The 16,852-nt window shown below is 38.7% G+C and overlaps 1 protein-coding gene across 1 annotated transcript in view; it reads right to left on the bottom strand.

Moving 5' to 3' along the window:
- Positions 1-4,230: 4,230 nt before the first annotated feature.
- DCUN1D1 (defective in cullin neddylation 1 domain containing 1) overlaps positions 4,231-16,852 on the bottom strand; it is a 35,625-nt gene continuing 23,003 nt past the window's right edge. The window contains exons 3-7 of the mRNA XM_032784851.2: positions 16,096-16,264; positions 15,330-15,460; positions 8,823-8,905; positions 8,441-8,537; positions 4,231-7,034 (exon numbers count right to left, since the gene is read on the bottom strand). Of these exons, the coding sequence (XP_032640742.1) occupies positions 6,955-7,034; positions 8,441-8,537; positions 8,823-8,905; positions 15,330-15,460; positions 16,096-16,264 (560 nt within the window). The 3' untranslated portion in view covers positions 4,231-6,954. The remainder of the gene's footprint in view (positions 7,035-8,440; positions 8,538-8,822; positions 8,906-15,329; positions 15,461-16,095; positions 16,265-16,852) is intronic.

The following is a 16,852-nucleotide window of genomic DNA, read 5'->3' as shown; positions in this document are numbered from 1 at the left end:
ATATATAAATCTAGCTATACTGCAACATTTGTAGAACTGAAAAAAATGATCTTCCCTGATCATCAGTAGCTAGAATATTCAAAGCTTGTCTTCAGTTTTTGAAGACTATTTGAAAATCAACTTTGTTCATGATTAAGATTCCATGTTTTTCATGGAGGTCACAGAAGTCATGGACTCCATGACCTTCTGTGACTTCTGCAGCAGCTGGTGTGCCGGGGGCAGCTCAGGCAGGCCCTGGGCCCGTCGCACCAGCCACTGCTGGGGCAGCCTCCCGCCCCTGAGCAGCAGTTTGGGTGTGGGAGGGCTGAGGGCTCGGGTACAGGGCTGGGGTACAGGAACTCCCCTCCCTCAGTTCCTAGCTCCACGTGCTGCCTCCGGCTGCAGGCACCACCCCCACAATTCCCATTGGCCGCTGTAGAACCAGGGGTTTGGGCAAAGCGGAGGCAGCACATGGAGCTGGTTAGGGAGCCTGCCCTAGCCCCACCAACCATCCCCTTCCCAGAACCTGCAGTGCCCCTGACAGGCAGTGCCCCTCCCAGCACAAGCAGTACCCCCTTATGCTGCATCCCCCCAAAACTCCCTCCCCCACAATTTTTAGTCAAGGGTATATAGTAAAAGTCACGGACAGGTCACGGGCCGTGAATTTTTGTTTACTTCTCGTGGCCTGTCTGTGACTTTTACTAAAAATACCCATGACTAAAACGTAGCCTTAGGGCTAGGCTACACTGGAAACTTTAAAGCGCTGCCGCAGCAGCACTTTAACGTGGCTTATGTAGTCACGGCAGAGCGCTGGGAGAGAGCCACCTCCACGAGGGGCACAGCTCCCAGTGTTGGGGCACTGTCTACACTAGTGCTTTTACAGCCCTGAAACTTGCAGCGCTCAGGGGGTGTTTTTTCACACCCGAGAGAGACAGTTGCAGCGCTGTAAAGCGCCAGTGTAGACAAGCTCTTAGTCATGATATTTCAACCCAGGACATGATTGTACGTGACTTTACTAGACAATAGAGCACCCTAGATAATTTTACTTAACCTAAAGCTCTGGACAATTCCCAGAGGAGGGCCAGAGAAGTAGCTCCCCTATTCACAAAACTAGAGACTCCTCCAAACACAGGATTACAGACATATCCATATTAGCTACAAATTTTAGTGTGTCTGATCACCACATACCACCGCAAAGTCTCACCCAGGAAAACCATTGTCTGTCTTGCCAGGGTAGAAATGTTTCATTATGTCCAAACTATACTACAAGATCCAGGAGAAGGAAGTCAACTTCACCAAAGTGACTATGAGGAGTGCGATGCCCTCTACACTGCTCTCAGCAACACAGTGGAATCTGTGTTGAATAGCCCTAAAGCAGCCTGGGAGTTCAGCATTTAAGTGGTGTAGACTGCAAGAGCTTTGGGGCAGAGATGTTCTTTTCACTGCATCTGTATGGTGGCTCACACCATGGGGCCCTGATACTGGCTCAGCAGGTACTACTGCAATACTAATGAATTCTAATCAAAGGGCTAGTCCACACTGGCAACGTTAAGGTGCTGGGAGAGAGCTCTCCCAGCAACCTAAACAAACCACCTCCACGAGGGGCGCAGCTCCCAGCACTGGTGCACTGTCTACACTGGCACTTTACAGCGCTGAAACTTGCTGCACTCAGGGGGGTGTTTTTTCACACCGCTGAGCGAGAAAGCTTCAGCGCTGTAAAGTGCCAGTGTAGACAAGCCCGAAGTTAGGAGATGAATGGCCTAGTGAAGAAGGTAAGCATGCAAGAAAAGTCCTTGTCTGCATAGGGTGACGAGACAGTCCCAATATTTGGGGCATTTCCGTCTACAGGTGCCTATTACCCCCACCCGCACCGATTTTTCACACTTGCTGTCCAGTCACCCTATGTCTGCAACACATTTCAATGTGAAAACGCTTGAAGTTCAAAAGCCGTGCACTCTGGCACATGGTAAATTAATGATTACAAAACAAAATAACCGACATCAAAGGAGGAACAATATCTGAACTGCCATGCACATGCAGATTTAAAACATTTCAACAGAGGGAGGAGGAGTTAAAAAAAACAAAACAAAATTGAAAGAGAGAAATTTCTGATTGAGGACATAACAGAGGCCTCGCAAAAGGCAACCTTGTCAGCCTGACACAAAAGCTAACTAAGGACCTGTTAAAAATAGGCCAGAAGATCCCATTACTGAAAGTGCACATCAAGTCTTTGCCTGCAGCAAGCAACATACCCAGAAATGGTTGTCAAAAGGCATCATTACAAGCAGGAGAGCAGAGAGGTCACAAAATACAAGGCTTCTGGGACTTGCCTGCAAGGACAATCAGGGGCAGGAAGGGAGCTATTTAACAGAAGTACGATATTGTGATTTTGGAGAGATGAAGGCTTCCATTGATCTTCTGCTAATCTCTTATACACTTTGTTTTTAAGCATTTTGAGGCAGGGACTGTCTTTTTGTTGTTCGAACAGTGCCTAGCAGAGGGAGGTCCTGGTCAGTTACTGAGGCTCCTAGGTGCTACCACAATGCAAATAATGATCTGACTTCCTGTTGTTTTTCTAGACCATTTCAGCTGGGACAGACAGGGAAGTAGTGAGACCTGCCCTTCAATCCTCCCTTCCCAGCCTTTTTCAGAGCCATGAGTCTGAGCTCTGTCCCTGCCTTTTGCCATAGGGCACCCTCCATTTTTCAGTTTAATGAGGAAAGTCATAGGGTGTGGAATAGCTCAGTGGTTGGGGCATTGGCCTGCTAAACCCAGGATTGTGAGCTCAGTCCTTGAGGGGGGCACTTAGGGATCTGGGGCAAAATCAGTACTTGGTCCTGCTAGTGAAGGCAGGGGGCTGGACTCAATGACCTTTCAAGGTCCCTTCCAGTTCTAGGAAATACTAATAAATGGAGATATACCTATTTTTTAATTATATTATCTAGTTTCTGTCCTGTGCCCTGTTAATCAGTGGCTCTCAACCTCTCCAGCTGACTGTACCCCTTTCACAAGCCTGACTGATCTTGGGTACACCCACATTTCACCTCACTTAAAACCTACTTGCTTACGAAAATGAGACCAAAAAAAAAAAAAAATAAATAAAAGAGACCACCAAACACAGTGACCACTTGTAAGATCTGAGAGGTTAAGAAGTGACTTAATTATGATCTGCAAATACCTACATGTGAAATAAAATTCTGATAGGAAATGGCTCTATCAGAAAAAGGCATGAGCTCAAATGCTTGGAAGCTAAGCTAGACAACTTCAGAATAGAAATAAGGAGAAATTTTAGTTTATTTTTTAAACAGAGTCTGTTGGAAACATTGGAACAACGTACCAAGGGATGTGATGGATTCTCCATCACTTGAAGATCTTTAAACCAAGACACTCTTCTAAAGATATGCTCGGACCGAAAGGCCTGAGGAGTAAGTGAGGTTCTCTGACCTGTGCTAGGCAGAAGGTCACAATGGATCATTACAAAGGTCCCTTCTGGCTTTAAAAAAATCTATGAGCAATTAGCAAAGTTAACAGACAATGAATACTTTCTATTTAAAATGGGAGTTCTCTCCAATTAAGTGTTTACTGGTACTAACATGACACCACAAGTGTTCCTATTAACATACAAAATAAAACTTTTCCAGATGAAACCTAACTTTCTCCCAAGTATGCCTTTCATTAGACTTCTGTAGAGGTCAGATAAGTTATTGGTACCAAGTATTTAAAAACCTAATGACAGTCAATGTATCATGTTCAAATAAAATCTACAGAGACTTCTTGCAAAATTATATAAATAAGTGTGAATGACAAAAGTTTATTAAACGTATTTTTAAAAAATTATATCTTTCTTAAATAAGAATTTCTCAGTAAGGATTTCATTGTAAAACAGTTTTGAAGCAATTCATAAGTTACTTTATTTAATAACAGGTTGCTCAATAAAAAAAAAGTCATTTACTCATAGTCTTCAAACCAGCCATATTTAAACAAATGCACTGCATGTACTTATGGTATTGTCCATCACATGCTAGTTAATGTCAATGCAGCATAGCTGGATAAAAATAGCTCCATTTTGTAGCTGTAAACATTTAGATTAAGTGGCAGGCAAGATGATGCATTAGTTCTTAGATCTCCCCTCCTCCCCGCAAAAGCTTGCCGTTTAGTGCACGTTTTATTCAGGACATAGTATTCCATATTTTTAAAAAAGTCTAGAAATAAAGTTTTACAAACAATAGACTAAAACAATGCATGAGAAGATTTAGTCATGGCAATTTCACTGGAGCTTTATTGCCTCTGTTGGTAATGAGAGGGATTTGTAAGAAATTACATTGAACTTACAGAGATATGCAGATGATGTTCTTTACTAAATATAATCTTGATCTTAAGTGTTTAATATCAGGGCACGTCTAATCTTGTACATTTTTAATGTATAAAAACAGATTACAAATTTTAAGTTTTGAACCCATTTTTTGACATTTGGCAAAATGAAATCGATCCATTAAGGGGAAATCATCATCAAATTGAGGACTTAAGCACTTATGAATTAAAGCAATCCAAGTAGGTAACTGTTTGAATTCTTTTAAAAAAAACACAACTCACACGCATATATAAAGGAAGAACACATGGCCACATGTCTGAGCACTTTTCAATATAAAATATTTCCTGTAAGCAGGCATTTATCCTTAGAATAACCACACTGTTAAATCAAGCTTGTTTCCAACTAGAGTAATTTGTTTCGTTGAATTCTAAGATGCCATTACAGCACGAATAACCTTAAACTTTTCTGCTACATAATTATCCAAAGCTTTATGTAATGTATTTTTGTTTTATAATTACACAGTAATTATAAGTGTGTAGTACCAAACTGATGACAACACTACTTTGTTGAAAAGGTCTCGCAGTCATAAGGAATATTCTTTAAAAACACCATGGCATTATGCCCACTAACCAATATCAGATTTTTGTGACGGTCATATCTGTATTGGGATAAAAGCTAATTAGAGCTCATCTCAAAACACAGCATATTTGAACTAATCAATCTGAAACTGTACCAAAACCCTTAAGACAGAAAACAGCACGCGTATATACCTTGTAAAGTTTTCATAATTCAAGTCCCTCATTGATATTTACACAAAATTGAAAAAGGAAATACTGAAAGCAGCAAAACAAAAAATCACACACATTTTTGGCATAGCCAATTCTGGTAGCTGGCATAAAAATTTGCAATGCATTTTGTAGAACTGTATTCTTGAAATAAATGCATGAATGGACTTTATTAAAAGGGCACTGCTATGAGGGGAATCCTACTTTCAGTCAACTTCAAAGCACACAGGGTAAAAGTTTTAGCAGTTTAATACTTAAATTCTTCCTAAAATCTTTTTAGCATCTGCATAAAAGTGTACTGCTGTTTTAGTGCAAGTTACTAATTTCAACAGTAATTACGACCTTAACATGGGACTGGCTGGAGTATTCAAACAAGTACCATATTCCTAATAATTACTATAATAATTTTTTTAGACATCCTAGTTTAACATTTTCTAGCTTGTTTTACAGAAGTTTTTATTTCAAGAAAACAATAGCCTCTTCTTCATAAGTTAGCAACTGAAGAGTGAAAAAGCATTTTCAGGATGAAAGAAATTCAAGGGCTCCTGTAATGTTAAAAAGCACACAACAAGATAAAATCCTGCTTTGAAGTGAAATCAGTTCTAATTTAGTTATGTGCAGTAAGGCAAATAGAAGTAGTAGTGATCGACAAAATAATGTAAGGGAACAAAAGCAGCCAGTGTAGTATTTTGCATCTGATCTCTGCTTGTTTGAGAAAGTTTTACTTTTAATGACTGTAATTGGCAACCACAATGACCTGTAAAAATCCCAACAAAATAAGTAATTGAGACAATGGGCTTTGTCCATAAAGGCAGTACCTATATGTTGTAAAAATGTAACTTAAATGGCCTGTGATAATCACTTCAAAACTCAGATTCATATCAGATTTGTCAACCTCTTATAAAGCAGGTTCATTTGTTATTTCACACCGCAACCATCAAAACCCATGTCTGAATTTAAAATACTGTGTACAAAACATAAGACACAAATTCAGTATATTGTTCAAGTTTTAGATTTCCACAAAAATGAACACACCTTCCTGGACAGACAGATAAGCATTTCAAAACTGTAATGAAATCTGATTAGATAATAGTCTACAGAATATTAGATTCTGTTATGCACGTAGCGTGTCTCAATGAAGCTCACTGGAGGCTGACTATAATATTAAAGTGGGGTGCTGTAAGTGCACAGTAGTTGTGTAGAACTTCAACTCCTTTCAAAAATGGGTGACATACAGTAAAACCTTCCATATAGGCACCTAGATTTCCCAGTATCAACATTCTTGTTTTTGTTGGTTGTTTCTACAATTGTTTTAATCAGATACTCAGAACTCACTTAGACAATACCTGTAATCTGCCAAAAAAGAAGAAAAAAAAAATCGGACCCAGTACACTTAAATATATCACTCTTATAGGAAGTGCTATCAGTATAGTCTTTGCAACTAGCCCAAAGTGTATATTTAAGGAGTTTTAAAAAAACCACTTGTGATGTTGATCTGTGTAATGCAGATGCCAGACAACAGTTGTCTCATGAAGACAGCATTGTGCTTTATGCGAAACCAGAAATCTCAAAATAATCATCATAAAGCTTCTAAGACTTATGGGAGAGTAAACAAAGGTGGTCCACAAAAATGTGATGAAATCCACTATGCTGGAATTATAACTGGCAAAGGTGGTTCAGACTAGAAGAGAAGCCCAAACCACCATTAGATGAATGAATGATATGGTCCAAGATGTATCCTTAAAGGTTTATCTCAACCCTCAACCCTTATAGTGAGGATTGATCTTCAGTTCAGTCCAGCCAGCAGAAACTGACTGTGCAATTTTCCATTGTATTTATTTGTACAGTCTATGTACATTCTAGAAGGGTCCTTTAGTGCTACACTATCGTACTTTTTGTCCCAGCAATTTGAGGGCGTGCAAATTCCACAAAGTCATCAATAAGAACTGGCCATGCTCCTGAAAGGAAAGAACAAGCAAGAGCACATAAAGAATCAGGTAAACAAATCCCATTTCTTCCAATGTAGAGCTATTCAGTTTAAAAAAAAAAAACCTCTTTAAATCAAAAGCGATTCTTGACTATTTTTCTTTCTTGTTTAAAGTTTTAAATGAATAATCCTCATTTCATTCTGTTTCTTGAGATTTAATATCTGATTAAGATTTTTTTTCTCAACTGAGACCTCCCCCATGCCAATACACAAATTAAACACATTCAATTTTTCAGTTAACATGACAATCTTTTTTTTTTTTTAACCAAGAAAAGCTGGACAAAAACTCCTTTCAGAGCCAATTAGGGTGACCAGACAGCAAATGTGAGAAATCGGGACAGGGAGTGGGGGGTAACAGGAGCCTATATAAGAAAAAGACCCAAAAATCACGCCTGCCCCTATAAGAATCAGGACATCTGGTCACCTTAGGGCCAGTCAACATGATAATTGGCCCAAGAGGGCTGAGAGTATGACAGCACAATCTCCACAGCACTCATCTCACCTGGCTAACCTAAATGGGAACCAAAACTCAAATCTGGGTCTCCAGAGTGGTAGCAAGTGTGAAGGAATTCTAATAATTGTGAATGCATGCACCAAGAGCACTCGAGAGCACCCGAATAATTAGAGCTCACAATGATTTTGTATTAGTGTCATCTTCATATGTTGACATCAGCATGTCACCACAGTTCAAACAAAAAATGTGCTGCTACTGCAGATAGTGTAAGGGATGGGTTTTGAAGAAAACCTTGCAGATTAAATGAATTTAGCTGATGAAAATATGGTGCGCTCAGTGATTATCCAATTCTAAATACTACCCTCTTCATATGTTTTTCATTCTGTGTGTTCCCACCTTCACTTAAATATGTCTGAAATGCTAACAAATCAATAACTGGCGACTAAAGAACATAAAACTGTTCCTCTGCTGAGCAACAGCAGAAGCACAGAAGCCACGTAAGGAGATTGGGGAGGGGGGGGGGAGACACATCATTAGTTGATTTGTTGGAGGAAGCAAGAACTGGGTGGGTAAATTTATTTTTAATTTATGTGTGGTAGAGATGAAGACAATTTGTTTTATGCAGGGAAGAGATGACTTTTGGGGGGAAGGAGAGAAGTGAAGATGTTTAGGGAAAAAAAAAGTAATCTCTTGGCTTTGGGGAAGTGGCAGCACAAGTATTTTTCACCTGTGCTAGCAGACTTAGTCCTCATTAGCTACGTGGCAGAGAACTTCTTCGAACCCCAGAAAAAGTCACATGCTGTTCTGCAGACTCTCTGATTGCCAGTCACTAGACAGATATGCTACCCCAGCGGCACACTACAAAATGTACTATCCACAGAAACATACACAGAGAAACTGATAAAACAAAATGTAAATATTACCTTCCTCATCATAATTAGACATATCATCTGCTATCATTGTACTGAAGTCTAAAAGAAGGTTCCAGGTATCCTTAGGTATTGATCTTTTATGATGTTCCTATTTGGGTAAAAAATCTTGAGTTTAAAAACCATGAACAAAATTAATTTTAAAGTCTGAATACTCAGTATTAAATCCCCGAATATATGCAAGTCATCCTCAACTAAATTCTTATTGTATTTGCCAAAAACTGCAACATCCATGCATCACAAAAGAATGCTCTGTCAAAATAAGTTATGTGATCTCTTCAAAGACTTAAATACACATGGATACATCTTCCAAACTAAAAAAACCCACAAACCTATTGCAGCCCAATTTATATTATAGAATAAGGTTTAAACTTACCAATAAAAATTTGTTCCACAAGTCTAGGAATTTAAATCTTCCATTAAGTACTAAATTCCAGTAGGCTATAGCCATTTCTAAATCTGCAATATTAAAAATATGTTACTCTTTTAGATATATTTGAAATATACATTTTCTCCACAGGTATTTTCACCAAGCCTGATTGGACTATAAACTAAACTAATGAAGGTGAAATACAGTTGAAATACTCTCAAGGCAAGAATGCTCTTAGGTTCTTTCCAAATTTTCTTTAAAAGATAATGAAAACTGAGGAAACTGGTGGGTTTGTTTCAGATGAACTAAGCCTCAGAATTAGGTCTGACCCCTGGGGCACACAAGATTTGAAAATGTATTTCAATTATCCGGGTTAAGAATTACTCTGCCCAAAGCATATAACAGATTTTTAAACTTTTTACTGTAACCTAGCAGCTCAGTGCTGACTTTGCTCTACACAAAGCGATGCCAATGACTTCAATAAGAATTCCACATCATTTGCTGGATTAGGCTCCTTTAATCATATTTACTCAAATACAATTCCCATAACCTAGTTTGCTACAATTTTATTTTCCGAGCAACTTTGTTACATGCATTAGAGTTGCAAAATGGTCTTGTCAAATTTTCAAACAGCTGACCAGATTTCCTTTAGGACAAGTATCCCGGGAAAGACCATGTATATTAGGTGGCTGTCTTTATGATGGCCAATGTGGATTTCCTGCCCATTTTAAGTTAGATTGAAAGTTACCTGAAAAATTTTCTCTATTTTGAGTGGGCCTGTATTCCTCAAAGCTAGGAACAAATCAGGACTACCGACGTATGTGCATGTACCCCAAACAACTTTAGTTTACATAACCAATTGAGAGAATGAACTCTTCAAATGAACATTCAAAAACCTCAATACCACCAAGAATGAATCACTGTCAGCCTAACTGGATCCACCTGCAAAGTGTCTGCATCCAGAAAGTCTTATATCTTCTGGAGTGCACCAATTTGTTTTGTCCATAACCAATCCACACTTTAAGAAGCAAAAAAGCATAGGCACCCTGTTAAGGTTACTCTTTCAGACAAACCCATGCATTTTTTAAAGTAATATTAAAAGACTTCTAGATTAAATATGTTTATCTGCCAATATGAGTACCTATGCTGGTCACACCTGAAAATTCTTACAGACTTATTCCCAGTGCCCAAAGTCTCTCCGCATTTCCCAATAACTTTAACAGTGTTCCTCTAACAAGACTAATAGAGCAATCCACCTCATCAGCCCCTCCAGACAAATACAGAGTGAAATCGTGGTCCCACTGAAGTCAATGGGAGTTTTTCCAGTGACTTCATTTGGGTCAGGATTTCCCTCAAAAGATTTAAATTCAGGGCTTCCAGAGGCAGATAAAAGTTTTGATCTTATGTGTTTTGTGGATGGGCATGATATGCCATTATATTTGAAAATATCAAGGATGCACTAAAATTTAAGAAATCTTCATTAGGCTCTTAGTGGTCAGAAATTTGAGTCTGTCCCCACTTACTGGAGGACGTTTCATATATAAAACTGATGCTCCACTTTGCCTACTTCGCAGGATGGTTTGAGGCAAAAACAAACATCATAAAGTGCAAAGAATTAGGACCAATAAATGGTACGAGTGGAATCAGAATTCTGAAACGCCTTAATCCTGGCACTGCTATCAATCTAGTTAACTGTGTGTTTTGGATTTTTCAAAGAGGGCAGCAATGAAGCCCACCACTGGCTGATTTTTACAAATCTGTACCAGCTTGGTGGTAGGATCTGAAATGATGTGTAAGTACAGGAACTCCTTAGGAACTTAAGTTGTTTAGGAGGCATGTAGACAGATTAAACATTTCCAGACGTGTATACATGCCATCATGCAATGTCAGGAAACCTAGAAGCTGATAATGTTAATGAAAATAACCTTTAATAGCTGCATAATTTTGCAATCTAATAACCCAAATCTATTCAGAAGCACCAGTATTTTATTGGACAATACAGTAAAACAAATTGAAAATTTCTACAGGAAGCCATTTAAGTTGGAAATTCCAAAAAGAAACTGTTCAAAGACAGCGAGTCCTTATTTAAGAACCCCCCCAAGCTCCTTGTCCCATTCCACTGTGCCCTCTCCCAGCTCTTGTCTCCTCTGCATTTGAATCAGACAGCTTCCTCCCCCACACTGCCTATCCCAACTGGAGGGCATGTCTCAACAAGAGCACAGGAGTCTCCCTGCTCTCAATTCAGGTACTTGGACCAGCCCAGCCCACAGCAGCTCAGGGCTGCAATTACAGCAGAAGGCCTGCTCAGTGCTTGGCTGGCGCATGCCCAGTGTGGATGGATTCTTTGGGGAATTAAGCTGCAGAAATATAGGAAGTCTCTACTGAGCAGACAGAAACTGAGTTTTCAAAAGCTTATAACTAAGGCTACGTTTTAGTCACAGGTATTTTTAGTAAAAGTCATGGACAGGTCACGAGCAGTAAACAAAAATTTGCAGGCCGTGATCTATCCATGACTTGTACTATATTCCCCTGACTAAATGTTGAGGGGAGGACCCCCACTGCTGCTAGATGGTGCGGGGGCTGGCAGGCTCCCTACCTGGCTTCATGCAGCTCTCTGGAAGCAGCAACACGTCCCTCAGCTCCTAGGCAAAGGGATGGTCATGGGGGCTCTACGTGCTGCCCCTGCCCCAAGCACCGGCTCCGCAGCTCCCATTGGCCGAGAACTGCAGACAATGGGAGCTGCAGGGGCAGCATCTGCATGTGAAGGCAGTGTACAGAACTGCCTGGCCACGCCTTCGCCTAGGAGCCGAGGGACATCGCCACTTTCAGGAAGTCCCCCCAAGCAGTGCCTGGAGCCCTCACCCCCTCCTGTGCCCCAACCCCTTGCCCCAGCCCTGAACTCCATCCCACACACAAACTCCTGCTGCTGCTGGGGGAGGGATAGGGCACAGTGGCCCAAGACTGCCCCAGCAACAGCCGGTGCAGCTGGCCTACAGGCTGTACATGCAGCTCAGGCAGGCCCAGGGCCAGTGGCTCCAGCTGCTGCAGAAGTCACGGAGGTCCCGGAAAGTCACAGAATCTGTGACAGACTCATAGCCTTACTTATAACATAGTCAAATTTGGGCAGATTTTCACTGGAATGGCCACAGGCATACTCCTGACATAAAGGACAACAACCCCTGCCAAATGTTGAGTCTCTGCTCCAAAGCACAGGGGCACTAAAGTCTTTCAAAAAAAAAAAAGTCACCAAATTTTAAACAAGGGGAAAACAATGTATTTTTTCCCTAGCCCTGTTCTCAGAAACAACTGCATTGTTTTGGGCTGAAATTTTCAAAAAAAAAAAAAATTCAGTCTGAGCCACACACTTAGCATAAAACATTTTAGCCAACAGCTAAAGTTTGGCAACGTTATAAGCAACTTATAGTATCTTATATATGGGAAATGAATAGTAAGCACTGCCACCAGCCCTGCCTATAGTAAGAGGATGAAAATGGACAATAAAGAGTTTTAGATTTTACTGTCATGAGCATTTAAAATGGCTGCAATACTCACATATTTTGAAGCCACAAACAAATCATGGAAGTTAGTCCAAATAAGTGCAAATAATCAAACCTTTATGCCACACTCCCATGTATTTTGTTTATGCCTCTAATTTAATCAAAAGCTTTTAGATTATATATCTGTGGCATAAACTGAATACATGAGGAGAGAATTTTACTGACACTCATTTGGAGTGGCTTGCATGATCCACATCACACAGCACCTCAGAAAAATTGTTGGAAATAAATTAGATGCAATCAACAGCTAATCACCTAGGTTCTATGACAAACAGTGAGCTCAGGAAGCAGTTTAATTAAAACAATTCACAACACATTTTAAGTTTCCTAAAGGGATTCCACTAGATATGTTTTTACCTTTAAGGAAAGTAAATTTGGAAGGCCAAACACACTGAAAGTGTCATTGAAAGACACAGAACCTATTAGAAAGCAAGCTTTGAGACAAAGAATTTCTACAGCAGCAATCAGTAACAGTTGATGGATTTCTTTCTATTCCTCCGTATTATACACATTCATAGAATTTGTTTTAAGATACTAAACTCCAATTTTTCTCCCAATGCATAAAATCAAAGCAAAGAGATTCAAACTCCTTCCAGACATGTCTGCCATACCCTGATTAGAAAACTAAAAGTATGTGTCTGTTCATGTATCATTTCACCACTAGTAAACAGTTACCATGAAATCTTTTCAATGAGAGGGTGATAACTCCAGACAAAGGGAGTGGGGAAAAGGGAAAACATGCTGAGACTGCATTTTAATCAAACAGCTTCCCCCGCATATCCTGATCTTCAGAGCTATTTATTAGGTACTTCGAGAACTACTGTAATACAAATAAATAATTACTACAGGTAAAACATACAAATCTAAAAGTTATAATTGTCTATATCTTCTTTTTATATCATCCTTAGAGGCTGGCCCCCCGGAAGAAGCAATAAGAAGGCTGAAGGAAAATGAAAGGGATTATTTTTCTTGCTTAATCATTTTCACTGAGGTCTCAAAAACAAATTATCTATCGTTCCCAGGATGTTTAATTGATTGTTCTGTATATGCTCAGTCCTGTATGGAAATAAGCCAGCAAGAAAATAAACTAATAGGCTTCTCCTTGTGACAGAACTGTGGACAGAGGAAATCAGAGGTGTAGTCTAAGCACAGAACTGGAAGTCAGGAACTCCTATGATATACCTCCAGCTCTGACATGTGTGTTCTGAAGCTTTGAGGAAAAAATCACTTGACTTTCATGGCTCTATTCCAAAAGTAATTATATAAAGGTGATAGCTACCTCACAAGGATGTTACAGAGTATTAACCAGTTAACATTTGCAAAACTATTTGAAAACTGAAAATACTATATAAATTCTAAACATCCCCATGGTAATCAGAAGCTATTGTTATGGTTCAGGCTGCAAAATTATTTCCATATTATCTCTCTCTCAAACACAAACTCTTCTGTAAAATTCACTGTTAAGGTTGAAACTTTCCATGTTCAACCCCAATTCTGCAACTGACTCCACATGGAAGTAGACTCAGCCTATACATCTATACAGCAGTGTTATTTACATCAACCGGTCTCTGTGTAGTGAAAACCACTTATTCCACTCTAACTTGAAATACCCAGCCAGGCCTACTGGGAGTACAGGAGAAGTTTGAAGACTGGCACAGTGTCCTCATGGAGAACAGACATTGCTAATTTTTTAACAAAGATTCGTCCATGTACAAATTGCAGATTTATCACATACAGTAGAACATAAACATAGGTTCACCATGCACAAATGTGAAATACTGTGCACATTTGTTGGTTCAAGAAACTTCCACTGGGGAAATTAATAAAAGTTTGCAAGCCGCAAATAAAATAGCTGCAGATCTTTCACTGCCCTAATTCCCCTCATAAATGAAAAAAATTAATGTCCATTCTTTAACATTAAAGAGTTCAAATTACAGAAAATCAGGAAATAGGAGTTGCTTTTGGAACCTTAATTGCATTGTACGTATGGCCTATTTCTATTCCTGACTTTCTGATTAAATGAGTAGCTACATTATAATAGCATAAAATGCAAATAATAAAACATACAAAATGTGCATTCTGGCCCAGTTAATACTACTGTTAGAATCTAGCTTTTGCATTCCCTTATTTTTATGATTCTGCATTAACAGTTATTTCATTTACCGTAATTATTAGTAACAAACTACACCCTCCCTCCAATGACTTTTTCCTAGTGAGTACCTCTTCCACTTCACTTGGACACTCGATGTTATGACTATCAAGAGGGAAGCACTGAAATAAAATTATAGAAACCATGGTGGGTGGGTGGGTGAGAGAGAGAGAGATTGAGTTCTATATTCTGGAATTAGTCCTCATTTTGCAATCTTTCTCCAAAGAGAAAAACTATAGATCCAACAAACCCTGGATTGTGCCTAAGATCTTGACTATAGATGCAATGAGAAGAAAATCTAATCATGGCTGTTATGTGGAAATTACTTGGCAATACCTCAATTGTACTTTGCAAAGAGATTTACATGTATTTTTGGTGGTATGAGAGACTTTGTGCAAGTCTCTACCTATATACAAACTCACACTTATAGTTGAAATTTAGGCTATTTGGTCATGGTTGCTCATTGTTGCAAATTCTAAAAGTTTTAATTATATTTTTAGTACTAAATCATAACATGTTAACTTTAATGGGAATTTTGCACATACTGTACTCTGAAGAGAAGAATGCACCTTCACGTGTTAAATTGAAACACTCAGTTCATAAGGCCACAGGAAATCTCTATGAATTTGAAAATCTGGCACTGACCTTCACATTAGTTCTGACATCTATCTTTTTACCACAGTGAAGTATGTTTTTATCCCACGGCTAGTCTAACTGGATCACAGTAATAGTTTCAATTACTACAGTAAGTATTAGAGACAGTTTCTAGTAACTATATCACAAGTGTTTACAATTAAGAATACATACCTAAACCCTTCTGTCCAGGATTCTTTGCAAAACTGAAAGTAAACTGATAAAAATCCTTAAATTTTCCTGGCTCTTTTAATTCTTGTTCCATTTTAGGAATCTGGGCCTTTAGTTTTTCTACGCTGTCACATCTGTATTTTAAAAAGAAAGTTTTTCTGTGTATTATTCATTTTGTCAAAATAACATGCTAAATTTATTTTTAAAACCTTATCTACTATGGACACTCCTTAGTTGCTTTAATATAGAAGGATTATGCAAACTAATTTCAGCAAGTCTGTAACAAGTCTGTTTATGTAACAATTCCAGCTGCTTTTTAAAAAATGTTTCTTCACATTGGCATTTGAAGAAGCTAGTTGATAATCAGATATATGTAATCTAGAATAACTAAAAGTCTGTCTGAATGTTCTTAGAAAACAAAAACTAGAGCTCTGGTGCAGGGCAAAGAAATTACACTCTTAGATAAACGGCCCCAAACATTTTGGCCTTTGGGCCAAATCCTTCTTTTACTCGCTTGTTTTGTTGTATCCAATGGGACTAGTTGCATGTTTAAAGAAAGCAGCATTTTGCCCTTTATTTGGGTTCGCTTATAACTTCTGCCAATTTTATAGAAGATGTATTTCTATATTCATAGAAGGCAGATACTAGACAAATTTTGAGAAGACATAATTCAGTTCTGAATTGCTAAAAGTGGACATTTTTTTCTTTTAGTTCCTGCTTTCTCCAGTATGTTACACTGCTAAGTTTCTTTTACCTGCTGCATACTTACCCTAATTCTGTCATCCCATCCATAAATTCCAGCTTTGAGAACTCACACTGTGTTGCAGCTCTGAATTTCCATGCAATGATCAGTACGCTAATACTGGCTGGGTCAAGTGCTAGGTCATCACAAAATTGCTGTATACCATCTATGCCAATTTTATTTTCATCTTGAGGATCTTTGGAATACAATAAAAAGATTAAAAACAAACATTAAATCTTCAATGATTTTGAAGCAGTAAGTTCCTTCACATATGAACACACAAACACATACATGCACAAAAATCACCTCTGGAATAAGCCACATTAAAACGAGATATTTAACCACTTTTTTAAAATTTACACTTCAGATTCCATTTGTAAGAAAACATTAAGGCTTGTGGCTGTTATTGGAATGAAAGCTCTGTACAGTGAAATCCTCTCTGTATCCAATGAACAGATACTGTATAGATAGTGTTCTGCGTTTTCATTTTTTATTGATTTTCATTGATAAATTACCAGGTTTTTTTATTAAAGGAATTCAGTTTTTACTGATTTACACCCACTTATTAATCCACTCAGTCTTTTTTCAGGTACTTATTTTTGTTATACACAAAAGCTTTACACAATTGCTGTGGCCGTCACCTCTGAGACTGAAGCAGTTCCACAGTGTAAAATACAGAACACACATGGTGGAGGTTGGAAAAAAAAAATCAAGCAAGGTTAATTTCACACCATGACTGGCTCACAAGGACATGCTTTCCCACAAATTTGCCCAATTCGATCTC

This window comes from Chelonoidis abingdonii, chromosome 8 (genome assembly GCF_003597395.2).
Source record: "Chelonoidis abingdonii isolate Lonesome George chromosome 8, CheloAbing_2.0, whole genome shotgun sequence".
Taxonomy (NCBI): Eukaryota; Metazoa; Chordata; order Testudines; family Testudinidae; genus Chelonoidis; species Chelonoidis abingdonii.
Note: the sequence above shows the minus strand (reverse complement) of the source record. Positions and strands in the feature narration are given on the sequence as shown.